At 37.0% G+C, this 27,964-nt stretch overlaps 2 protein-coding genes across 6 annotated transcripts in view; one reads left to right on the top strand and one right to left on the bottom strand.

Moving 5' to 3' along the window:
• Positions 1-361: 361 nt before the first annotated feature.
• On the bottom strand, positions 362-6,998 carry thoc6 (THO complex subunit 6). Its single transcript, XM_022063067.2, has 6 exons — positions 6,840-6,998; positions 5,622-5,843; positions 4,184-4,351; positions 3,797-3,959; positions 2,026-2,262; positions 362-541 (listed from the first exon to the last, which is right to left on the bottom strand). Exons 1-6 carry the CDS (start codon positions 6,941-6,943, stop codon positions 455-457), a joined length of 981 nt encoding a protein of 326 aa, XP_021918759.1. The 5' UTR covers positions 6,944-6,998; the 3' UTR covers positions 362-454.
• A 1-nt stretch (position 6,999) lies between these two features.
• Positions 7,000-27,964, top strand: part of Srrm234 (Serine-arginine repetitive matrix 2/3/4) — an 85,077-nt gene continuing 64,112 nt past the window's right edge. For 3 of the 5 annotated variants that reach the window (XM_022063052.2, XM_022063048.2, XM_087351431.1), the window contains exons 1-3: positions 7,000-7,093; positions 9,854-10,133; positions 24,486-24,596. In XM_022063052.2, the coding sequence (XP_021918744.1) occupies positions 9,895-10,133; positions 24,486-24,596 (350 nt within the window). In that variant the 5' untranslated portion in view covers positions 7,000-7,093; positions 9,854-9,894. Of the gene's footprint in view, positions 7,094-7,235; positions 7,256-9,853; positions 10,134-15,259; positions 15,395-24,485; positions 24,597-27,964 lie in introns of those variants that run through there. The other 2 variants (XM_022063050.2, XM_022063053.2) reach the window with 2 other exon arrangements.

Here is a 27,964-nt window from a genome sequence, read left to right as displayed (position 1 = left end):
TGTGTATTCAGTTTTGAAAGTCTGTTTCCTCAGAACATTTTAATTTATAATATGTACATTTGTAGAAAAAAATTTGATTTGAGGTTCTCACAGCAGCATGTATGAAGATGACCATTTTCTAGGTTGTTAGTAAAAGTTTACCAATAATTAAAAGGTACTTGCTACCTCCAGCTTCCAAGGTGATCACCCTAATGATGGAAGCATCATGTACATCTGAAAGATCGATAAACTTCTACTAGACTACATGGCGCAACAATCCAGAAGACAGCCAGCCATCTTCATTTGTAGACATATATGGATATGAGAAGAGCGGACAAAGGAGAAACTGGCAGCACACTCAATATGAAGAGACATTAAGCAATGAGTTTCATTGTACTTTATTTCAAGTAGGTAAATAACACATTCTCATGACAAAAGTACGTATAGGGACAGCATATCTTCCAATAGAATTATGTCAAGAGGCAAATGTAAGAATCTGATCACGGTAACTGAAGTTCGTACATAGATCTATCTTACAACTGGAACCAGCCATACACATTACCTGTAATTACATAAAATAAATTATTACCTTTCAGTGCATCTCAAAATCTGTTGGCATGAATCTCTTTTATAACTGTCATTCTAAATACAACCACTGTCATCATTATAAACATCTATGTGAACATGAATTCAAATAACAATGTCATGGAACATTTAATTTATCAATGGAAAAATTCTGTTAACAAGTGCAACAGAACTTCAAAGAAAGTTTAAGCTTTTCTTATTCTCCTTGTCACCAAAAATAGACTGGCCCTGGAGCCCACTTTGCTTTCAATCCATTGCGCTCTTTCTCCAAGGGTAAAATAGTCTCTTCCACCTTTGTCTCAACTTCACGATGAAGTGCTTAAGCACAAAGATAGGTTTACCTTCAGAGGGCCAAAAAGTAAATACAGTTTTCTATTTGTTACTTCCTTAGAAGTGAAATGCATTCATACACCAATTCTAACAGAGAGCACATTCAAACTGTAAAATTAAACATTAGGAAATGTATGCGCAGTGTAACATTTCTGGCGTGTTCCCTCATTACTGCCTCTAGATTTCCAATCTGTAATTACTGACTTTTGATGTAAAATAGGCAGTGCCAGTAAGCAAGCACCATCAATTTCCAATCTGACCAAAATCAGCCCAACCTCTTTTATGTCATTATATTGACAACTGTATGACTTACAGAAAAAGTATATCAGACATAACATGTGTTTTTAATGTTTCTCTAAACTTCTTTTCAAAATATTTTTCAGTCTGAACAATAATTAGTGAGTTATGCTCAAGATGTGTGCTGAAATATGTATATCTTCAGCTCTACCCATAATTGGAATGTGTCAACAAATTTTAGTAAAGTTGATAATATCAAATGTCATTAAAATCTGTTAAGTGGATCTTGAGTTATTATAAGTAGAGAAACGGGCAGACATACACAGTGAATCTAACAACCACTTCTGAAATTTTCTGTTGTGAACATGCCTAGAAACTGAACACACAAGGCAGTCACAGATGTGTGCACAGAACACTTCTCTGAGGTGGCCTAAGTTTTGCACATCAATCTGCAAAGGAGTATCGACTAACTTTATTACTGAATGAATTACTACACACTGTGTAATGAAAGAGTGTATGCCTCTTGTTATGCCTGCACATCAAAGTGAAGTAGACTTTGAAAAAAATATTACAAAGGTAACACTTGCTAATGCAAAAGAAAGAAAAAGTATAATTGCACACATGCAGTAGAATCTCTCATATAAATATGGGAAACAGAGATTAACACTGTTTAAATACCCACAAGTCTGTGAAGTTAAAGCATGTATAATAGCAGGAGACTTCCAAAAACTTCCTCCACTTCCATTTTTAATTATGGCACACTGAAGGTTATATGTATTGAAACTCAAGAGGGTAAAGTCAATCTGAAATTTCATACAGTTACTAAGTGAGATTAATTGACAAGAAAATGCTGCAAAATATTTTCCAAGTTGAAGTTTATTGAACTGAATTTACCTTGAGTGGGGTTTCTTGAAACACTGCAGTATAAACTGATATAGAAGAAGATGGAATTTGTGCATAGGTATCTCCTGTATAACTGAGATTATAGAAGTATGGACTGGCTCCTCCTGCCATGATGCGATCATCATAGAACATGGCTACATGGATGCCAGAATCATCCAACTGAAAGGCTGTTGTAACATCTAGTGATCGAAGATGCCACAATGAAAGTCTTGGTCCTCCACCACACAACTGAAATTAATTCATAATAAAATCCCTCTGACATTAATATGCATATAGCAGCTTCTGACAGAAGAAAGAATTTGACTAAATGGGGATCAGGTTACAAATATATGTAAGACAGCGCACACAATTAAAGGTAACTCATTCTAATTTGATACCCAACTCATGAACACAGCAAAGGCCCAAACACCTATTCCACAAGTAGGATTTGAGGGTTTCTGAAACATCAGTAAATTTCTACCAGACTGGATGGCGCAATGACCCAGAAGAGAGCCGTCACCTATTCCACAAATCTGATTTGTGCATCAGTGGGCAATCCTCATTCAATCATCACAAACAGAAAACAAATACAGTAGCACTACTAATCTATGTTCACAGTTTTGTGGTTCAAAGCTTCACAGTCCTTTGAGTTGACAATTATTTGGAAAGGTGAGAAAAATATTGCTATAGTAAACATACTTAAACTGTTTGCTGATAAAGGTTGAAATGTATGTTGTAACCCAGCTTCAAGGCAGGCCAATAAATTAGGCCTGAAATATGAATTAAAGGGAAATAAATAAATGGGATTATTTAATTTTCTCTAATCTGAAGCATTATTGGGTTCAGTCCTATATGCCCTCACTTTACGTACTGCTAATAAACACTAAAGTAAGAAATAAAACATTCAATGCAAAGAAAGAGGAAAGAAAATCGTAGTATAAGACTGAATAGAACATAAAAAGATTACAAATACACTAGTTACTTCTCAATTGAGTATATTCAATAGAGATATCAGAATACGTCAATTTTAACCTAACCTCACACTTTATGGTGAATGAGTCAGACATTTGAAGAAATTTCTTAATTGCCATTGCTGCCTGCACACATGAATAATCTTGTTCGGACTGAACAAACTTTCATTACATTTAATACTGTTGGCCCTTGACAAACTTTACCAACAAAATGTAGCCTGGTCCATTTGACAATTTAGATAACATCCAAAATTAAAACTTTTAGAAAGTATTATGTATATTTACAAATTTTTCAGAAACCTAATATTTCAATTAATTCATCAATGCAAGTAATTATAATATTGAGCATCAACAGCCAATCATAGCAACAACTTTACTCAGGACAGAAAACCAACTTTATGATTATGTCATTTAATACCATACAAATTATAGAAGAATTAAGTGACGTAAACATTTTGTTACAGTTCTCTGATGTAGTAAATTGTTTTTGAAGAAATAGCCATTAATAAGTAAAAGAGACTTGCACATAAACCTTTCAGGATCCTTCTCATTGTGGTAATACGAAACACCACAGACTAAAACATAACTTCAGTTTGAAGTTTGTAGCCACAAGTATGGCATGGTTCTAGTTTCATGGCATGGCACTTCCTGTTCTTACTGCATTAAAATAATTATAATTATTATAGAAATAACTACTTTTGTTCTTTGTTTTATTATAACAGTACTGCACAGAATGCACAACTATTCATCAGTTACAAGAGACTGCATATTCTACTGTCACTGCTATTGTGTCATCAACTGAATCCTCTTACCAACCAATCTTCACTTAAGGATGCAGCACCGATCCACTTTCCCAGTTCTGGCCGTGCCAATTTGTCACTCAGGTACGGCTGTACAGTGTTTGTGTGTGCCTCCTGCTTCAAGTCCCACAATCTTACAGAACCATCCTCACTTGCTGACACAAGCTGCGAACCACTGGATATACAATACAAACGATATAAGGAATTTTTGTTCTACTAAGAGAATCTATGACTTATAGAAATGCCATTCTGCATTTAACCATTAACATGGCATTCCTGTAGATTATAAAATGTGCTTGCATATCTGATTCTTGGTAAGAGAAAGATAAATTTAATGGGCAGCAAGAAAAGAGAAAAAACAATGCATCAACAGTGCCATTTTAAATAATGGTTACGTACATATTATGTATACTGTGGATATAGTCATCATGACCTTCCATGGTTCTTATCAGCTTTCCATCCTCCAGACTAAAGATGTAAATTTTGTTGTCACCACAACCTGCATATATATGACCATTTGTCTTACAGTACAACATGGAATTGACATCAGGCTTCTCTAGAGCGTCTCTGTAAGAATATGTGAAATAAAGAATGATAATGCAATCACTAAATACTCATATGAAAAATATGTACATCTTTATAATAAACAGTTACTCTCTCTCTTCTGCATGTTGTTCTGATGTAGTTACACTATTTACAAAGCAATGTGTCTCTAGTTGAATTTGTGAAGCATAAACATCAATTTCTTGCAATTAGACATAATGAATTACATTTATATTAGGTGTAGCATAAGCATAAATATAACAAAAATTCTGCAACATGTTTCAAGATGTCTCCATGCATGTGGGGACATGTTAAAGAAGCTCCAATATTATTGATGGAAAAGTCGCAACAAGCAAGTTTTCTGCTGATAGTAGCATGTTTTGGTTTGGGTTTGTAAGTAATGATTTACCTTTCTCAACTCAGTTCAAAATTACTTGTACAGACTGACAGCTGATCTGGCATCAGTCAGTACAGGGACTACAGATTAGGCGACTGGGGTTTAATCTCCAGCAGGGGCAAGGGCAAAGAATTTTTCCTCTAGCCTTACAGACCAACTGGCTGTCGGGCCTACCCAGCATCCTATACAACAGGTACTGTTGGTATGTTCCCCAGGTGTAAAGCATGGCTAAGGCATGATGCTGACCCTCACCCCCACCTAGTAGAAGTCAAGAATGAGTAGGAGCTACCCCCCCACCCCCCAAGTGCCTCCATGACATGAAATGTAGTGGGGCAGCTCACATTATTTTATTCATATGTATTCATAGTTTATTTCATGATGCTTTCAGCATCTCAGACTATATAGCATTGAATGAGAGGATGATAGTGAATAATGAATCGGAAAGGAAGCGTGGCCTAATTCTATCCTTGAATTTGCCCAGAGGGACTGAGGAAAACCACGAACAACCTTAGTCAGGATAACGTCTCTGGGCCAAGATTTTATCCCAAGATCTAAATATGAAGCAGGAGTGTAACCACTCAAACACTATATTCAGTTTTATTTACTTATAGACAGCTAGAGCATTCAGATCTGCAATTTTAACAAATTTAATGCCATATATATATATATATACTAAATATATCATTAGATAAACATATTTGTTGCACTTTCAGAATCAACTCACATAACCTAATTTCAGAACCAATTATTTGTACCAATTAATCAAACACCTTCATCGCCTTTATTTGAGTGCTAATTTTCTTTCTGTTATGTTTAACACCATTATTTTGAAAATTCTGTCATACAGCTATGTCAAAACATGAAAGAAACTGAAACAGAGAGGTTAGTATACATTACTTTGCAGTAGGAATCTGTATGCTGAATGCTAGTTTTGGGTTCTTGCTGTATGTTATGGTTTTCCAGTCCCAGCCTGTAATTTCTCCAACCATTCCAATAAGAAGAAATTTCTCAGTTGTGACCAGGCTGCAGATCTGAACATCTTGTTTTACAGAGAAATGATATTCAGCTTTCCTACAGGATGGAGTCAGGCCATCTCCAGGGCTTAATATTTTCTGTAGACTGAAAATATAAGCTTGAGAAAGTATAAACTGAAATTATGAACATAATTTATGTACAAAGAAATTATAACAAAATTCTACATAAGAAAACTGCCACAATCTACAATATAATGGTGAACAGTAATGTAGACCTCTTTAGCTAACATGATGTTTTTAACTAAATGCACTGATTACTGATGGGTGTCTGCTGTAGTACTAGAAGAATTATATCAAACATTTTCCTTATAACTTTTTTGGACAAAACTTTCAATTTTCCCATTCAGAATGAAGTTTGGTCACAGGTTAGCTACTGGTTATGTTTGATTGTTTCAATTGAATTTTTGCTTATGTTCCATCTAGTAATCATACAACACCAATTCTGAGAGAAATTTCAGAGTAGATCATGACATGGGTATGTGCTGAAGAGTTTCAAGCTCACTGTCACTATCTTGTAAAGTTGTTCCCCAAAAACAATTCCTTAATATGTTTAAATATACCAAGTTAATTAACGGGTAAATTAAAACACTGAAAGGAATGTGACAGTGATATGAAAACTGAATCGGAAGTATGAGGCACACACATGACCTATTTCAAGAAATTCTCCTGGAATAACTGAGCAAAACTGAGACAGTCTCAAGACAACCTGCTCCCCAGTTGAGACTCGAACCGAATACCTCCGAAATACAAATCAGACGCAACACTGGCGCACAAAAATACTCCGTCACAACGCCAGTGAGGAAAATATCTTACAAGATCGGTAAGCAATCTAGATTCTAGATTTGTAATGTAACTACAATTAATTTAATTCAGTCTAGTGAATACTTCATTTATAGAGTGCATGTATAGATACATATATGATCTAAATATTTCATTAACGAAATGACAAGGCTAATAGCCCGAGAATATTTTATTAATGCAGGTACAAATTTAAAAGAACCGGTATGTAAAATCACATTATCGTAAAGTACTGAAACAAAAGTATAACATATTAACTTCGAAACCAATAACATGTAATTACTCATAAACAGCAATATCTCCGTAAGTATTTCCCACAAGAAGATAACTGCCGCATGGTGAAAACGTTTGTGACAATATCGTATTATACAACAACTTGTCCACCATGTTTAAAACTAAAATGACTACAGCGCCATACGTGTGAGGAACATTTACTAATAGAATTCTCAAAATGGAAGCGTTTTGTTGTGAGTGTGTAACGTTTCGCGTTGATTGTATTGCACTGTAGCTATATTGTAAGAAAAAAACAGGAAAGAGGTAAATAGAAATCAGAACTTGTCTCTGTGTGCTCTGGTGAATGGTATATAACTATTGTGTACTTGGGATTAAACGTAGAGAGAGTTTTGCTATCGGTACAGTGGCGTTTTCGTGGATGAAAATACACTTCCAAGCGTTTAAGCATCACCTATGCCTACAGGAGTAAGAATAGAATCGAATTTATTTACATTTCATAAATCCTTCATGGGCCTTGGCCAAGGATGTAGAACATGTCATAGCACAAATACAATACTTGTTTGTAATACAAATATGAATTATTTAATTATGACAGTAATTTACATTCAGTTACAGTATTACCGCAAAAATAATTACACAAGAAGACATAACCACTATTGCTTACATGTGTTTATAATGGCTGAGAATATCTGCTTGAGGTAAATTCTTGTATGGAATCGAAGGAGTGATTTTGGAGACAACTTTAGTGCAGGCTTAAACTTCTTTATATTGTAATTCAGACTTTTTATATTAGGGGGAAGATTATTGAATAGCTTAATTCCAGTATAGTAAACTCTTTATTTATATTTACTGAGTACTGTTTGGCTTATGAAAGTTATATCTGTATCTTGTACTTATATTGTTGATATCTGAGTTTGTTTGAAATTTTCCTGTGTTGTCCTCTACAAACGATAATAACATTGATATAAGAAACTAATTGTTTTGCTGCATCTGTTTGCTGAAAGATCTGAGGTGTGAATTGCTTGTAGAAGTGTGTCGTAGACTAGGTAATTTTGTGCTGTTAAAACATTTTAGAATATCACAAGTACTTATCTTATATCAGAATTATTAAGAAATTTGTGATACTGCCCTCCACTCTCTCCATTTTATTTTTTATTAAAGTGATCATTGCCAGTGGACATCATGGTCTCCTATTTATTATTATTATTCATCATATTTACGTGCTTTCATCTGCATTTGTAAACTCGTGTAAGAGAATTAGGCTTGTCTTCTTTTTAACACGATTTAAAATAATATTGCATTGACTTCTGTTTGTTCATGGCATCATTGATAGTAAAACAATATTCCAGTAGGCAATTAACATTTTACAATTTTAAAGGAATAAAATGTGTTTAGTAGCCTAGAATCTTAATAAAAATATATGGATCCTAAGAAGTGGGGTTTATATTCTGAATAATAATTCTAACCCTTTACATCTCTTGATATATCGACATTATTAAAGCGTTTTAGGGAACTGTGAAGAATTTTTATTTTGGTTTTACAAGCCTAATTATCGATGACTCTCCCTCTCATTATCTTCCTACAACAGCAGATTAAATCCGGGGAATGCTTGCTATCATTCAGTGTAAAATCTTTTGTTCTCCTGTCTCATATCAAAAGAAAATTAAGATTAAAATTAACCAAAGTATAAATTTGCCTGTTTTTTTGTATGGGTGCAAAACATGTTCTCTCACTTTGAGGGAGGAACATAGATTGAGGATCTTTGAGAACAGAGTGTTGAGGAAGATATATGGACCTAAAAGGGATGGAGCCAGATCATTGAGAAAATTGCATAATGATGAGCATCACGACCTGTAATCCTAACCTGATATTGTTAGGATGATTAAATCGAAGGCGGATGAGGTGGGTGAGGCATGCAGCAAGCATAATGGAAGGGAGGCGTGTTTACAAGGTATTAGTTGGTAGGCCTGAAGGGAGGAGACCGCTGGGAAGACCTAGGTGTAGGTGTGAGGATGCGTTAAGATAGACCTTAACATATTGTCTCTAGTTCATGTTACTGCAGTTAGTTTATATAGATACAAAATATTACATAGGAAACATAATATTTAGTTGTTTATAGATAGGAACTGTGGTGTTGAAAATATAATTTCCTAAAAAGATAATTGTTATAATTCCCCTCCACTTTTAAATTTATCATTTGTATGTCGTGAAGGTATACATTTTTTGTTTGACTAGAGCAGGGCGCTCCTTTCGGAGCTCCTAGGGGGCGTTGGTCAAGTTTGTAAAACGCAACCAATCTTGTGTAAGAACCTAAACTAAACCCCCCAAATTGAGGGTTAAAACAATTGACCAACCCCCCCCTTCTAGAGGGGTTGGTTGCGTTTTGAAATCTTAAGTAACACACTAAACTAACTCCCATTCTGGGGTTAAGTTTTTAAAACGCAACCAACCCCTCTAGAAGGGGGGGTTGGTCAATTGTTTTAACCCTTCGGAAGGGTTAGTTTAGTGTCTCATTCAAGTGTTTTAACCCTTGAGTAAGAAACTAAACTAAGCCCCCCGAATGGTGGTTAAAACAACTGACCAACCCCTCTTTGAGAGGTTGGTCAGTTGTTTAATACGTAACCAACCCCTCCTTCGGTGGGGTTGGTTGCGTCTTAAAATCTTGAGTAAGACACTAAACTAACCCCCTTCGGGGGGTTAGTTTAGTTTCTTATTGGTTGAATATTATTATTAGTATCAGATTATCTTGTTGGTGTTGGCAACGTCTTCTTTCACTTTCCTTCATTTCTTAAATAGTTTTATGTCGCTGTTCGGAGGCGATGTGCTGCTTCTGGAGCAGTGATAATGCGACTGGCTTGATAGTTTTTGATTTCTTTGTTGTGAAGCGTTATCTGTTTACTTGGAATTTTTGTGGTGTACTCAGCATTGTTGTGTTCCACAACAATGCCGAGTAAACAAATATAAGGTGGCATTGTTGATGACGTCATTTTTTGACGACAACGACTAATCACAAATTTTTATAGTAGATTGTATGAATAATGTAGCTTGTTCAACTTGTTGTAGGTGTTAACATTGCTGTTAGAATATATGAGATACTATCTACAATGTATAACGGGATCGGCTTGCCCACTGCAAGAGGTTCAGGAACAAATGGTTATGTTCAACGCAACTGGGCTTTTGTGCGAAAGACTAAAGATAAAGTAAATTACAAGACGGAAGAGGAACTCGAGAAGTTAGAAGCCACTAGCAACAGACAACCAAACCGTGACATTTTGGACCATGAAAGGAAGAGGAAAGTTGAGGTGAAATGTATTGAACTTGAAGAAATCCTTGAAGACCAAGGGTAAGTGTGTAACATAAAGAAGAGGGTTTTGTGAAATAATTTTAAATTCCTATGTTTTCTAAATGTCAAAAGCTACATGGCTGTGAAATGGCATTTTTGTTATTGCTGGCCAGAGCATTTAAGAGGACTTCATGGTTATAATATTTTTATGGAAGTGTTACTTCAAATATCCATGACAAGTGCTGAGATATTATTACTTCAGAAGGAGGTTACATTTAGGATAAAAAGTAGAAATGCAGGTGGTTTCAGTGATTCATAGATATGTATTAATGAGTTATTTTTCAGCCATCTTCAGCTGATAAGTAATTAAATTTTTGCAGGACAACCTTGTAACATAAAAATATAGAGCTTAATTTCAAACTGTATTATCACTTGCTCGTAAAGCAAGGTGGTATAAAGAACAACTTGCCAGCTTACTGCCTAATTGGAAGTTTTATCTATGTTTTGGAAAATGTTGTTAGTTAAACCACTTCCCTGATAATACAGTAGCTGCTTAAAGCACTTATTCCTGATACTTTAGTACATTCTGCACTGGCATAATAATTTCTTTGGCATGCACATTGAATTTTATATACTATAATTTCCTAACAGCATTTTGAATTTTGATCTGTAAAGTCTTCCAACTACCTAGGTTGTTTCTATAAACTTTATGCTTCATGTTCTACATGCATCCATACCTGGGGAACATGATAGCTGTTGTTCTCCTAATGTTTTGTTCTTTTATCAAAAGCATTTTGTAGAGCCCACATTTAATTTTATGAAGTGTGTGCTGAGTGTTACATTTGCCTTGGACCTATTCATATATCACATCATTCCTCATGTGTGTTTTCTCATTAACTTTAGGAAATCTGACTGAATGTTTTGTTACATACATACTTTGTATCACTTTGTCAGTTCCCATTTGGAAGCTGGGTTATATCTTCATGTTCCAAGACAAGTATTGATGCGCATACCATTTTTATCCGGTGTTTTTTCTGTTCGTTGCAATTGAGTTTATAGATTCCTGCGTGAGCCTCTGCACTTGTCTCTAGGTGGAGGGAGGCAGTCATAGGAGGACCTCAGTTTCAGCTGTAGGAGCTGTCCTTGTATCTCCAGTTATACCTAGACAGAACAGCCTCTGCAATTTGCAGAGTTCTGCTTTATTAGTTGTGTATTTGATTGTAGGCCAGTATATAAATTATTATGGGTCGTACTGCCATAGTGTATGTTCAATATAATGCATTAATTTTCAGTCCCCTTGTCCTTCCAGAAGTGTCTCTGCAGGTCCATGGAGATCTATAAGCCTTATTCATGAGTTTGTTCAGCTGGCCTATATGAATCCCTTGTGCAAAGTTGTTCTAAGGTATTTGACTTGCATGGTCAGCCCTAATTCCTCTCATTTCCTCATAATGTAAATTACTATCATCTTATTTGGGTTGAGTGCTCACCACTGGACCCAAGGGTCGCAGGCTCAATCCCGGCTGAGGTTGATGGATTTTTAAGGGTGATAAAAATCCATAGCACAACTTCCTTTGGAGGGGAAGTAAAGCCGGCGGTCCCATGTTGTAGATTTACGGCATGTAAAATAACCTTGCGAGCATGATACAAGATGTTTCGTAAGCAAAAATTCAGCATCCATTTCTCACCCAAGTCTCTCCTGATTCACTGCTAGATGGCTCTGGCAGTCAAATCAGGAGTGAGTAGAAATTGTGCAGAGGCAGTGGGCTGGTCATTCACTACTCATAAATGCACGCTTCAAAGACTATGAAATCTCCGAAAGGAGGCGGCGATGACTGATAGATAGATAGATATTTGGGTTGACAGACTCGCTTGTGCTCTTGAACCAGTGTTACACTGCTCCCAGAACCATTTGTGACACTTCTGAAACCATTGTAAGAAATTTCCTGCTTATAAGTACTGCATATCACACAGCTTAATGATTACCTTCATTGAGTTGCACAAGATGATTACCTTCCACCAGGCTGTCCAGCAGAGGTAACAGAACACTGCTGTGTAGACAGCCTTTGGCTGTGGATCCTTTTAGGTTTTCACCTGATACTGTAGCTCTTCAGTTTCTGATTTCCAGCATGAAGCTGATATGCCTAAAAATGGTTGGCTGAACTGCATGCTCTGTAGTAGCTCTCACTACTGCTTCAGACAAGGTTCTATTAAATGCTTTCTATATTCCAAGGAATTCCCCTGAGATTTAAGCTTATGTCCTCATATCCCATGGCATTTTCAGTTCATGTGACTAAATTGTGCCACACAGGTTCTGTAGGTTATGAGTTTGGCAGAGAAATCAATTTTTATGTGATAAATTATTCCTCAGAGCATTTTTCTTTGTGTGCCTTTCTGTTAACTTCCCCGTTGTATAAGAAAAACAATAGATTAATTGGAAAATTCCCTTGTCCTTGGTATAATTTGTCTTCCTGGGCTTTTGTATAAACATCACTTTCACCTGCATTCATACACCAAACAGACTGTAAATATGCGATATAAGCATAGGCCAAATGCTGTGCCCTGTGTTGAAGTGCTGGTACAATTTTTACTGTCTGTTGTGGTTTTAATTGTCCCTGTTCATTTTGCATGTCTGCATGTCCAGATGTGGTTGATCCTGTCCCCTGTTGGTAGTCTTGTTCAGATGTGGAAAGTTGATTTTTTGTAGTTCTTCCAAAGTCTCTTTTCCAGTCTGAGCACTCAGCCATCAGGTAGCTTTGTAGTCCTTCTCCTGTTTTGTCATGATTTAGGTGAGTCTGGCACTGCTTTGAATAGTTATAATCCAGCTCCATTAAAATACTTTAGCTGTCCTACTTTTTTTATTGTAGTAGGTGAGAGTCTTCTTACAGGAGTCCCACACACCTTTTAATTAGGCCTTATTAAATAGCCTCTTTGATTATGCTCTCAAGCTGCTCAACTATTTATTCCACTAAAGCACATTCTTTGGTGATTGAGAAGTTCTGGCTGGACAGTTTCGGGTGATTGGACGGAAGGATGGCCTGTTGCAACAGGCCAACAGTCAGCCTTGTAGCCTGCATTGAGTATGTTTCGTGGTATTACCTTGATCTTTCTTTAGGTCATCTTTGTAAGATCCCCAGTTGGTTCTCATGGTTTGGTTAAAAGTAACTTAAGTTAATTTTTTGTTACTGTTTGGAAGTGTATTTATCTGTGACTTGACAGTCAGGACTGATGTTAGTCATTCACTAGGTTTCCTTCTTCATTGATCAGTAATATTAAAACAGTAACCTCCTCCGTATTGCTGAGGTAGGTTTATTACCTTACCATTTCTGAAGATGGAGGCAGTATGTTGGACTGAAACATTGCTATATGTCTACATATGCACTTAGTATTACAACACAAAAACCCAACATTGACTGCATTGTGGAGTCCTCTTCTTTTTCTTTAGCCTTCTGCCTCTGTTGTCATTTGGTGTCTGTTTCTGTCCCCACTCTTGGTTGTTTTTCCTCTGCCATAGGTTGTTTGTCTTTGAAGTTCCCAGCTCCTTCAACATAGGATTTCAGAAGTTGCAGGTCCTTCAGTGTTCTGACTGTCCCTTTAGACTTGGCAACTACCATTTCAGAAGTGGTATCTACATAATTTCTTCCCTCTTTGACTTCAGAAGTTCCTTTTTCTGCATGCTGTGTTTTTATTGGTGCATTCTTTGTTAGTAACGGGACAGCAGCACATGTTAAAAAGTTTGAAGAGTGCTCAACTTGTTATTACCTCTGGTTTATATAAACAACCATTGCCACCATTTTTCAGTATGTGTGTATATATGAGTACTCCTCCCTGAAATTTGTAAGGTCTGAGGTGCAGTAGTTTGTCTAAGTCCTATAAAATGTTGTAGCACAGTTTCTATTAGAACAAGGGCTTGGTTGTCTTTATTCAGCTTATTTTTGGGATTACCCTTGTTCAGATCAGTCAAGGCCTCCTTATAAGTCCTTGGTCTTACCGAATCCCCGAACATTTTGGGAGGGCTGCCGTCTCTGTAGTGATAGTTTCTTCTGCCCTTGGTTTTTTAATAGTCCCAATCCGTGTTTCTCTTTGCATGAGTTCAGCCTTCTGCACTGGGTGCTATAAGTCCCTGGTACTGGGGTCTCCCCCAGCCCTTTTACATTTTGTCCTTGCACTCACAGATAATATGGCCCTTTCAGATGTGGCCTGCCTACCTTCAGGGCTGTGTGTTTAAGGTATTCTCCTTCCATGAGTTTCCTAGTACTACTTGCTCCCTGTGGTAGGATGTCAGAATCACTGGCACCTCCCTGGAGAGTGACCCTAGATGTATCCTGACAGGTTTCTTTCTACTGGAGAGGCCCTACCCTTGGCTAACTCGTCACTTTCCGTAGCTTTGGTGGTCTTGCCAGCTCACTGTGTTGATATGCTGAAACCACCAGCTCTGTGTTGAGGAGTATCTACAATTTTTGTGTGTATGTGCCTCCTGGTTCAAAGTTCCTGTGGATTTTTTCTTAATGTTTTTTATTTAATACTGGAGTTTCTTATTTTGATTCGCAAATAACTTGGATCTAAAAGCCATAACTGCACAGCTCCGTGCTGCCTGGTTCCCCGAAGGGGCTGTTAGCATCTGTCCTTTTCACATCATTGTTACACAGCCCTTAGCACAATGCTTCGCTTCTTGGTTTTGGTATATCAGAGGCCTGTTAGTTGTCTCTGTAATGTGGAGGACAGATTTTGAAATGTTGAGATAACTTGAGTTCAGTTCTTTATTTATCTACCAGAGTATGAAAGAACCATCAGGTGGTATGAGACATGTTTCATGAACACATCTGCCCATTGTGATGGACGGCAGTATCTTTGGCTTCAGAAGCAAACCACGCAGCAGATCAGTATATTCAGTAATGTTTAATAAACGAACATGATTTTCACTGCTGATGAGGAAGAGTTTTATAGATCGGTTCAAGTCTATTGTCTACAGATTTAACAGTGCATGGGCTGATAAAGTATGTGCAGGATTGATAGTTACATATAATTAGTTTAGAGCAAGCACAGAATGGGGTATTGTAAATGGTTTATTTGGTTTAGTTATGTTGTGGTAGCAGCTCTCTCCTTATCAGTACTAATGTGTATGGCTGTTAGGCTAGGTAGTTATATTTTCTTGTGAAGCGTGTGGACCTGCGTTGTGGAGATATGAGATTCACTTTACGAACTCCAGGGCCTACATCTGAGAATGCATGTGTTAAAAAGTCCAACATTTCTACGTGGTCCAAGAAGGAAGCTATCTGGAAAGAGAATTCTTTCTTCTACAAGCTTTTTTGCACCAAAAAAGGGTTTGTTATCAAAGCACTGACCCAAAAACCAAAGTCTGCAATAAATGCATGGGGCATAAACTAACATAATTATTGCGTTACTTTCGTAATGTTTTGTATGCAGTAATTAATTACATAGTGTTGCACAGTAATCTCCTTGGTATTAATCAATTTTTGTGTGGATTTTTTAATTCACTTTTGGTTACATTGTTTAATAGATTTTTGTGTGAATCCTTGCACATACATGTATTTTGATTTTCTTAAAACTTTCCTATCACATTATTGGATCTTAAGTGTATTTTGTGCTGTTTTATAATACCTCATTGTATAGTTGGCTGCACTGCTGAGGGGTGGATTTCATATTTTATTTTTGACTAATAATCCATTCATTACAATTTTTTCTTTTATTGACGTTACTCCCCTTTAACATCTTTGTACCATTATTAGCGTATCATATTGTGTTTTAACCTTTATGCAACTCTTTGCATTGATTATTCATAAATGCCAAGACCAGGAACTGAAGTCATTAGAAGCATATAAAGGATGACCGTTAATTTCATGTAACAAACATTGGGACGATGCCATACTCCTAAAATCAAGCCAAGAAGTTCCAATAAACGTGTAGTTACAACCAATTTGTTACCAAGATATGGTAACATTGCTCTGCAATGTGAGTGTTCAGATGAGAGTAATTGGCAGTCTCCTCATAGGGCCGTGTTTGTAGTTTAACTCCTTTGTAGTTCGTTTTTTGTGTGGCTTCAAGCTGATGCAACTTGTGTTATGAATCTATAGAAGTGAAGGTGTGTGTGGTTTTAGGTTTTCTTAAAATAGTCTAGAACTTTCCAATCTGATGTTCATGGTTGTATGTACTGACATAAGTACTATTTCGGTTATCTTGGCTGCAACGATTCCATACACAGCCATTTTAATTTTAACACAAAGTGGTGATATTGCTAATACGAGCACAATAACTTCCTCTGCAACTGCTCCAGCCATCGCTGTTAGTACTTACCACAAATTCATGACATTGATAGCATAAAGACGTTGCTGAAATGGCTTCAGATGCCACCATAATCGTTTTCTCATAGAGCAGTGGTATTGATGGGAAAAGCACATAACTTCAGTTACAGTGTCTACAATGGTTTCAGAAGCTTTATCATAGAATTACGAGAGAAATAGTTTTAACATTGTGTATATTAACCGAATCGATTTGCATGTGGGGCCAACTGTCCCAACATACATTATTTATCGGTGCAGGATTTTTAGTTTTTATTGAGGACGACAGTATGCAAACAGTAATAGGCTATATTGATTTGACGTGTTTGAGAAAGAAGTGCAGGCTTTTGTGACTAACGATGTGTTTATTGATTTCCACCTGTTTGTCACTGACATCAGTGACCAGTGCGTTGTGCTCCAAGCCCAATGATTTACAATTATTGACATCTAGAAGCCTTATCTAGTTTCAAATCATTTGATCTACATAGACGGTTATCGTAAGCCGTTCCACAAGATTCTTGTCTTGGAACTTTGTCCTTGCCTTCGTAATCTTGATCCGTATCCCCCACATCTTGCCGAGATGCAAGGGGAATATGTGATAGAAATGAGCCACTGGCTCAGGCATGTGATTCGGACAAGTGAACGTTTGACTTTTAAATGCGACCACCTTCGTAACTATTAACTTGGCAATAAAAGTGTGGACGTTAAAATTTAGAACCCATGTGCACGACGTAGGTGTGATAAACTCATTCTTTTGTTGGCAGTCTTACACTTTGACACTGTTGTTGCGTAATAAATACCTAGCAAAGTAGGGTCTACTGTTGAGTTAAAAACTAACCGCGTTGTTTGGGTTTTTTGTCTCCATCTGTCCAAACCCAGTTTTTAAAAGAGAGTTGTATACCTAATTTTTGTAGAAATTTTCTACGTAAATTCAATAAAGGTAAAAGGCCTACTCTTTTGACCGCATCCATCCATACAGATTTAAATATATTGTATATGTAGATTGCAAGAATATCAACGTTTGTTGCAGTGAGGAATTATCTTCATCTGGAATTTATTTGAAACGTGCAATTTTTCATTTCATTGAAGTTATTGATCATAAATACGGGGTGTTCATAAAGTCTTTAAACAGTAGATGCGTAGTTGTGAATCTGTGAAATACAGTGATTGGCACAAACTAAGAAGAGGGCGTCTCTTCTGTAAATGCGAGTGAATGTTTTGTTTTCTACTGCTTATAAACTTTCTGAATATTCTGTATCTTGACATAACATGAAGTACACATATAAGGACTGTTTTGTGCTTGTATGAAACGCAGAAAAAGTCGTGTTCTTCACCGAAATAATGCAGTCGTTGTAGTGACGTGATTAACCAATTTCTCAAAGACAGCGGTAGGTGTTTACAGGGCCGTACTTAGGCAAAGGCGCATGAGGTGCCAGCCTAGGGCCCCGCAGATATAGGTGCCCCCCTCCAATAAAGTTAATTTTGACAAAAAGTAAAAAGAGAAAACACGTATTTTACTGCATAAAAATTACATTGATAATTATCAGGTTCATGCAAAGGTACTTGAGGCCCGGGTGCAAGATGAAATCGGGGTCCCCTTACTTATTTGAGATAAAAAATATTAAACCCCGCCGCAATGAGTAACCCAAGTCGGGAGACTGGGACACGCCAAATATTTCCTTTCGTCTTATTCTGCGCAGTTTTCTATATTTCTGTGGCAACCAACGACAAAATTATATTATTTCTAATTAAATATATTAAACGTTTTGTGCTCTATCGATCGGGGCCCCGGTGCGCCGCACTCAGAGCACCCCCCCCCCCATTTGCACAGCCCCGATAAAGACGATACTTTTTTATTTACAAAAGGAGGATGTGAAATGAGAAGCTACTTGTAAAAGGGTAGCGGACGCTGGTCACGAAAGCCAGAAACACGACGATAGGAGTCGATGCGCTGACCACTTGATGACCCGCCAAAGCTGGTCATCATACCCACACGGGCTGTTGCGACACAAGAGTTTAGTTCAGTATTGTTCTTTATATTTCGCAGTGTTACAACGTTTGCGTTTAAGGTCGGTAAAAATAATTGTTTTTTTTCTGTTTATATTTATTTGACTCTGGTATCTTTAAAGGGGCCCTCGCAAGGGCTTAGCGCCTCGGGCCCCGAGAAGTGTAAGTACGGTCCTGGGTCTTTATTATGGTGTATAGTGGAGATTTGTATGAAAGCGTTCCTGGCCAATTTTACTGTACACCTCTGTATTCGCCTTTAAAAACTTGGTAACTTCGCCGAGAGTCGAATTGGTTATCAGTAGGATTTGAGGTTTTAAACGGCGCTACAACCCGGAAGACAGCCATATTCAAATTGCAGACATTTTACAACACAAAGTTGGCCACGGATTTCTTTAGCGCAGCTCAGTACAATGTCGTGAAAATTGACATGATAGTAGATTTGTAAACAAAGAAACTTTTTAAGGTTATTTTTGTCGAAAATGGAAATTATTATTACTACCGAAAATAAAAAATGGTGTTATGATTGTAACAGATGAAGTTATTACTGTTGAAACTTCGGATCTTTGTAGGGGGGGATTTTAAGCGCGACATCAAAGATTGTTTGAATAATTTTTTGTTGTTGATAGCACGACTTTGTGACGATTCGTGTGCATGAGAGAGAGAGGGATTTGAAACTTCCACTGCGAATGAATGCTGTAAATTACTTTCGGACGATCAGCAGTGCTAGTACTGAGTTAAAAACGGACATTTCGAAGGCTGTTGGCCTCTATCATCGGGGTCAATGTGAGGAATGATCAGAAGTCGCTCTAACCTACTTACTTATGCTCTTACATACAAACACGCACACGTTCTTGTACACATCAAAATATTTCATCATATAGAAGTACCTTTTGTTACGTACGATCTGACAGTAGCTAAGATGTAAGATTTGAGGTTTTCACAGCGGTGAGTATGAAGATTTCTGTCTTCTGGGTTGTTGCGCTGTGTAGTCTGGTCGATGTTAACCAACGTTTCGGAGGTCATACTGCCTCCGTCATCAGGGCGATGAGTATGAAGATTTCCGTCTTCTGGGTTGTTGCGCTGTGTAGTCTGGTCGATGTTTACCAACGTTTCGGAGGTCATACTGCCTCCGTCATCAGGGCGATGCGAAGACAGAAATCTACAGTAGCTAAGATATCTTAGTTGGAACGAAACATTCAACCAGATAGACGCATATTAAATTTAAATCCAGTTCTAGTCCCATAGAAGTTTTTATTCGTGTTACAGGTTTAGTCCATTACATGTACTACAGTAACTGGGAAGGAACTAATCGAAAGTATTGAAGATCCACTTTCCATTTCTAGGGCAGAACATTGAATTTAACTCGCACAAGGAAGCACCCATTAATCTCTGAAATGTTGTGGGACTAGGAACTAGAGAAGGTTCATTATTGAGTTCGTGTTGTAATGAGATCGGTAGAGCTGTCATTTATTTGAAAAGTCGTGGAAAATGCCAGTTTATATTCAACGGGAAATTGTTTCTTTGTTATGTCTATTCTTAAAAATGATAGCTTTAAGCTATATTTACCCCGAGAAGTCTCGTAGAAGTTGACCCTTTCCCCTTTGTATGGTCTGAAGCTGAGGACGAAGATGTTTCTCAAAACGTTGGTGTTTTCTTCAATAGCCACTTTACACGGCTGGTAGCCCGAGAATAATTTATTATATTTTCCCCTTTCTTTATTTTCTTGATTTCTGTTTCTTAATTTTCCACTATTTATTTCAAACCCCTTTCAATTTAAAGGAACAGCGTATAATTTGTGCTAGGTGTTGGTCACCCATGTTTGTGGTGCTTCTGAAATCTGCCTAGGTTTTATGTAGTATAGATGAGTTCGCTGTTGTTTGAAGGTAGCCTCTTCAGTATCTTTAATGCAAACTGCGAGATTGTTGCATTTTCTTTGGCTGCCTTCATCCTACGCTCTACGAATTATTCACGACGTGCGAGTCAGACTTAACGGATGTTACGAAAGACAAATGTGCACGCAAGTGAAATCGATAAATTGATATGAAACATACTATATATTTGTAGCAAGAGGTCGTATTGTGGCTAGTACTGTAAACGAAGTTATTTTAGACAAAGATCCTTTTGGTAGTATTCGTGAGACACGCGACGTATCTGATTTTACTTGCGTTGTGTAATGCTGTAGCATTGACGCCGGTGAAAATATCCGACGATGTTTGGCGGACTGTGTACACAGTTAAATAGTCACAGTTTACTCTGAAATACAAATTCTAATTGTTTTGAGTTTTTGTGCGTTGTTTACACGCATGCCCGAGCACTACGAACAGTGGACCGACGAACACACTTGAACACACCAGGGTTTGTTTTAACCGTGCTGTAAGCAACGTTGCCATTTCTCCTGCTGTGTGTTAATTGACGTTAGTTGGGAATTGTTAAATGGTCAGGAAACTTATTTGTAACGCGCAAGACTGCATTGAGAACAGTGACGAGCATTTTGAACAAATAAATTAGCTAATAAAATGTGGCAATCATTAATATTCTCGTTCATTTTCCTTTGTGCCACAGCTCCGCAACGGCTTGGAATAGAACCATTGTTGTATTAATATTTTTACTCGACATTAATGCCTGAATCTGCCGTCTCCCTCCCGTGGAGTATACCAAACTGGTTGTCAAACACCCCATATAGTAGCGCGCTCAAGGTTTATGCAGTGTATCGTCATGAGATCGATATTTATTATAAACTCATGAGATACTTACGAGCGGCTATGCTTCATTTTTTCTATTGGGGAGGTGATTAATTAAACATAGCTTTGTGTATTTCGAGTCCCGGTTCTATTTTTATCTTCGCTTCGCTTGCTTGCTTGCTTGTTGACGTGGTGTATGAAGTCTTAAGAGACACTTCAAGGTCCAATTGATTTTATTAAAATTTAAGCATGGTCGGTGGCCAATTTTTAACGGAAAATTGATTTTTCTGTGTGAGTCAAATTTATCAGAGGACCTCATTTGGGGTACATTCTGTCGAACACATTGCGTATGATCAATGTATTTTAAGTTTTTTTCTAATGTTGCATGATTTATATCTGTCAGGGCCGTTTTATTGTCTGAAATAGAAACCTGTCTTTGTAAAACACTCAGAATGACCTACATTTGATAAGCTATTTAAATTGAAAGCTGCAGAAACTGAAAACTTTACAGTGCTGAGTTTTTACTGAAAATGATTTCAGCTCTATGTTTCAAAATGTTAACACAAATCCAAGTTCTCTGTTTTAATGAGTGTGTCATTTTGAGAAACTGTATTTAGAAATAAATTATGTAATGGTTAAAAGATTTTAATTGTGTTTTGGCTGGAGTAATCTTGACAATTATTTTGTCATTTTAAAGCAGCTTAAAATTAGGGATGTGACTGAAACAGCACTACAACTGCAACAAGATTGGCTGGATTTAGTGATTATGGTCATAGAAAATGGAGTCAAAAGAATTAAATATTTAGTTGTGATTGACAGCTTTTCAAGAAGAACCCTGTTTTATAGAGTTTGAAGAAAAAAAGTTAACACACATCTTTAATATGCTGCTGTGGCCAGTTGCTTTGACTTAATAATAGCACTGATATGTAAAACAGATGATAATTATGCTTATTTGGCATCTTCAGCATAATGTGTGATGTTGGACAATAGAAATTTGAAGCATCCATGGTGTTGGTTAGGATGTGGTTTTTGTGGATAATGCTGCCATATAATCTAAATTGATAGAGGCAGATTACAGTCCTACTCAGTTTTCCGAATCAATCTAATATATACACCCCCCCCCCCCCCGAATCTACAAACACATTAAAATGAAATCTACCTTCCATCGTAGACATTTTATCGCATTTGAAACTATTACACTGCAAATGTTATGAGCAAGGACGTGATTTTTATAATACAAGTCTGAACAACTAAATAATTCCATTCTACCTAATAAATGATAGAACATTTTGTGAGTCTTTCACTGATTTCCCTCCAAATTGAAAGCATGTTTTGACAAGTATAATTCATTCATTTTGTTTCTACAGCCTTGTTCTGGCCTTGACCACCCATGTGATGCCTTTTCACTTAACTCTGTACAGTGCCACAAGTTTCCATCCACTTACTCCATTGTCCTAAGGTCTTCCTCAACACTCTCAAGCCATCTTGTAGGAGGTCGTCTGACCCTTCTAGTACCATCTGGTCTTGTAAATGTAATTTTCTTACACTGATGTAGGTCATTTGCTCTAAAGAGGTATCCTAGCCACCTTACTCTTCTCACTTTAATTTCCTTAATGATATTGGGTTCACCAAAAAGCTGATATAATTCATGATTGTACCTACTTCATCTTCCATTGTCATTTGTTGGCCCATGTATTTTCCTTAGAACTTTCCTCTCGATGATTCTCATATTATCTTCATCAAAGTACGTAAGTATTTAAATGCTGTCTCTTTCTCAGACTTATACTTGCTAGCACTTATAAATTTTGTGTTTGTTTGATTCATGGTTACTTCCATGAACTTTGTTTTGTCCTCATTTATTTTAAGGCCCATTTGTTGTGCTTCATTATCTAACCTAATTAATGTCTCTTTGACAGCTGTTTTGGATCTTCCAATTATGTATAAATCAGCATAAGCTAGGATCTACACTGACTTAGTGCCTCGTTTTTTTTTTTACGTCTGAGTCTCTTATTACCTTTTCCAATGCCATATGAAACAGAAGGCCTGCAAGTGCATCCCTCTATCTCAAGCCTTTACGTATGGCAAATGGTTCCAATAAATCTGTCTGTAACTGTTTTACAGTGGATCTGGTTAAGCTAACCAACTTCTTTGGTATTTCAGATTCTTCTATGGCACCGAATAGTTTGTCCCTCCTAATGATATCATAAGCTGCCTTAAAATCATTGAACAGATGATGTGTGCCGATTTTATGTTCTTGGGTCTTTTCAAGTAGTTGCCTCGATGTGTGAATTTGATCCGTAGTTGATTTACCTTCTCTGAAATCACACTGATAGCTCCCAATAATTTTTTCAGTGTATTTCTTTGGTCTCATATATAATATGATGAAAGACTCTTGGGCTACAAACCACGTCAGGTGAATAAACCATATCTTCTGCCAATGTTTTGAGAACAATCTCTGTTCTCATCCTCAGGGCTGCTGGGTAACCAGTCCATTCCTTTGTTGCATGCTAGCTGATGGGAACTGGCAATGGATAGCAGGCCTGTCCGTTTCTTTGTTTTGGGGTATTATTTTTGATATTTCAGAAGAATGTATTACCTCCTTCTCCTTCATCTTTGTGGTCTCTGGTTCATATTTTGTCTGGAAGTCATCTATTCTGACTATTTTTTGTGCTGTACGATATGAGCCACTAATAGTGTCATTAAATAATCCCCCCGCACTCACGCGCACACATGCTGAAATGCTGAGTGTTGGTTCTTATGTGATTAAAATTATAAATTTGTTGACAGTGCAAATTTAATGTGGTAAGAAAAATCATTGTTATTTGAAATTATACATGTAAGTGGATCTGTAAGTCATATATTAATTTATAATTTCTGCTGAAGAATTTTAATGAAAGTAGGCTGTAAGTTTTGCCTAGAATTTCCTGTTGTAATGGATGGGATGTTAAAATGCATAAGGTGATAACAAATTAAGTGAACGTTTTAAAATGTCTGCTGTTATTATTATGCCAGACATGTTTTGTAGGTGGTTAATGGTTTTAAGAACAGAAGTTGGAAACATGGTGGCCCCTTAGATTGGTATTTTCATGTGTGAGAGGATTCTTGAATAGATTATTTTCTCTCTATTGTGTAGAGGTATGAAGGTAGTATGATTTACAGAAGTAATATTTAATCAGAAGTCTACCTTTTGCTCACCTCTGACATTTTAGTGCATTGCAAATACAATGTGTAGTTATATTATAGCCTTCATAAAACTGAAGTTTATGTTCCTTCGTATTAACTGTATGGCAGTAACATTTGTTGTTGTTGTTGTTGTAATGTTCATGCAATTCTTCTGTAAAGAAGCAACAGATGCCCATCAGTGTGCATAAAGTTGAATCACGCTACATTTTTTGTCTAATTTGTACTTTTCATATTTAATTTTTCAGGTATTCCCAGTCTGAAATTGAGACGAAGGTAGCTGCGTACCGAAATATGCTAGTGGATAATGATGGTAATAAACCTACAGTTTTACCACGAGATGAATTTGGACGAGTTGTGTAAGTAAACTGTTTTTGTTTCTTCTTCTTTGTTTTCAGACCTTGGCTTTGTTTAACCCAGTGATCTGTAACTTTGATTTTTCCCCCACCCACAGCTCAGACGCTGGCTGTCCTATCTAGGTTATTTGTGGTTTTCCTCACTCTCTCCAGGCAAATGCTGGGATAGTACCCTAATTTAGGCCACAAACGCTTCCTTCCACATCCTTTCCGATTCACTATTATCCTCTTATTCAACATTATATAGTCTGAGCTACTGAAAAGCCGCGTTAAATAAACTACAAATTGATAATTAGATTCACCCACAGCAAGCCCTGATTTGTCAAAGATGTGGCATAACGCCACAAATTTTTGCCTCACAGAAAAGGATATGTGAAACTTTACCAAATATGTTAAAAATTTCTATGCTGAAGACGTGCAGTCAGGGAAGTAGTTGGAAGCTGGATGGTTAAGAGGTGAATCCCTGTCTCAGAATTATCTGGGGTAATGTTGAATGTTTTTCCTTTTTCCCTCCTATTTTACTTAGAAAACACTTGTTTGTTTACAAAGACACCGAAATGTATCATATTTCTGAATCTCTTCTAAATGTAATTTTTGTCCATTTGTTTTAATGTGGCATCCTGGATATGTTACCGCTTTCATGCACATAAGAAACAACAATTGAGTAATCTTCCTTTTTGCATGTTATCCTATTTACATTGAGTCTGTGTCCCGATCTCCAGTCACCTTGCTTCATGTAACTAATTCTGATTTTAGATACCGAAAGATCTGCAGGCATTTTACATTTTTTGAAACATCCAGGACATTTTAATTTGTCAATAATAATATAAGAGTTTTGCAAGTTCTTCCGTCTTAGACGTGAGAAGAGGACTGCTCACCGGTACATTTTCACTTCTTTTTAGTTTATACCATTTTAATAGCACATCTATCACATCGCTCTGTTCTGGCTTCCGTAATCGTTTAATTTATCCATTTTTTTTGCAAGAGAACTGACAATTTTATCCCCGTTTTTCCATATGATTTGATTTGTGGAATTATGTAAACCAAATTCCTGGCACACATAAGCTTTTTTTCTTTTCACTCTCAATTTGTTCTACCTCATTAACTTTATCTTCCACACTTAACACTTTTCTTTTCTTTTCAACTTCAGCCATTCTGTTTTTGAAGCCTGTTTGTTACTGAAGCTACTGTACTTTTTCCATACATTTTCTGAGGCTACTGCGAAGTTAGAGCCCTCAGTCACTTGGTATTGTTTAAAAAACGTTGACACAGAGGGTAGGTGAAAGTCCCGTTACATTTGTTGCTGTCCATGCAAAGCAGCCGGGTGAGCTCAAGGTGCCAGATGCCATTATAAACGAATTGGTTATTCCGTGTATGTTTTTGTAATAGAGGCAGAAAAGCATGTGTTTTATGGAGATTTAGTTAGTGCCACTGAATATTAGACCAAGCTCGACTGCACTTGAGAACGTTTAAACCAGCTTGGATTGTAGTATCGTGAAGCCATTTCAGTTTACACTTAGATCGGACTGTTTAGTGATCTAGCCACTTTACATAAGATCATATACTTTTTGTGTTTATTCTCAAAGAAAATAAATAAATCGATTGTTTCAGTTGAAGGTCGCAGTAAAAGAATGGAGTCCCATGTTTAGGCTGCATTTAAATCAGATTTGTTTTATTCTTTTAGTTTAGTGCTGTGTTACAGTTTGACATTGAAGCAGTTTTTAAACAAGTTTTGTGTGTATACAGGTGTGTCACAAAAGGTCTGCTGTACATGGGCAGGGACATGATTTGGGATGTAATTTTTAATATAACATTTGTGCTATTTCCAACCATTTTGGAGCTGTGGTGGTTTCAAGGTGCGCACAGGGAAAAATAAATGGATTAATCGAGATACATCTTGTAACCGTTCAGAATCTTCACTACAGTTGTCAATGCGTAGTCTTACCTGTTCGAAACCAAAGTTTACTGCCCGTTGAATCATTTAGGGTTCTCATATGTAAACATCAGCATCCATTATCTGATGTAGGAGTTTCCTCTCTTCTTTATACTTTGGTCCTGCATGTAATCTATCGCATTAGAATCTATAAAAGAAATCAAGCCGAATAAGATATTAGAGCACGACGACCAATCCAACTAGTTTATCACCGCTGATTCAAATGAGCCGTAATTTGACTAAAATGTGAAGCAACCACAGTCGATTGTGTTAACACCTTCAGCCTAAACTGTCACCAGTGCTGCCATCTATCGGAATACACGCAACTAGGTGCTTGTTTTCGCGTCCTAAAACGCCCAAAGCTCCGCAATGGATGGACATAGGACTATTGTTGCATTAAATTTTTTTGGCCTAAATACGTCTATAAGGAAGGGTCATTCGGCGAAAAAGGGAAACGAAAAAGTGTAACCTGGTTACCTAGGAAACGTCGTGTTTACTCGGCATTGTTGTTACTCTTTTGAAAGCAGTTGTACAACAGGGTATATAGCTCAAAGCTGTTTCTGCCTTCAAGTGATCAATTACCATACTTTCGTACAAGAGATATTACGAGTAATTACACTGCAAGGTGCAGCCACCCATGACTTTTGCTGCCCAGAGTTTATCGGTTGAAGAAAATAGTTTCGAAAACTCTACACGTAAACATACCATTTACAGAAGGTGGAAGTACAACATTTTATCTGCTTAACAGCCTAATACAAAATTTCTTGACTTGTTGTTTTCGATGTATCGAAAATGTTTTATATTTCTGCAAGTCGTGGTTTTCCTTAGGTACGTCGCTAAACCGGTTTTAAAATGCTATTAAATTGTATGTGTGGAATTTAGTATGTATTTTTATTGGATACTGGTCTCATCTGGTTGAAAACACAGTGTCGTAGTAAACAAATGTTTCCTTTTCGACATACTGTGTTGTATAATTAATTCATCTTTATGATATTATTGGTCGTTTGGGGTTGAAATTACTCCCGGCATTGTTTTGGTGACCCTTGGAAAAGCTCCACGGAACCCAGCCAGCCATGGATAACACTTCATGTAAAACTGCTGTAGTGCGTAGTTGGGGTTCGTTTCTGCAATAGATCGTGTCTGAGTGATTAGATTGAAACTTGAGATTTGCCTCTGCTATTAATTTCTGTCTGTAAAATTAGCACAAAATGAGTTTTTAAATGAGACGCCCTCGAAAAGGTTTACCATCTCGTGAATTAAGGTGTTCGGATATTTGTTTGGAAAATAAAATTTTGTTTTTCAGTACCCACTTAGATAATGTGCTTCTACGCCGTAGTTATTTAAAGCAGTGATGCGCAACCTGTGTGCCGCGGAGGCCACCTGGGTGTGCCACGAAATTTTCACCTCATATTGTAATTTTCTTCATTATAGTCGGGCA

This window comes from Zootermopsis nevadensis, unplaced genomic scaffold, assembly GCF_977971745.1.
Source record: "Zootermopsis nevadensis isolate Lab colony 2312 unplaced genomic scaffold, Znev_1.0 Znev_ptg000019l, whole genome shotgun sequence".
NCBI classification, from domain to species: Eukaryota; Metazoa; Arthropoda; class Insecta; order Blattodea; family Termopsidae; genus Zootermopsis; species Zootermopsis nevadensis.
This window is presented reverse-complemented; position numbering and strand designations above follow the sequence as displayed.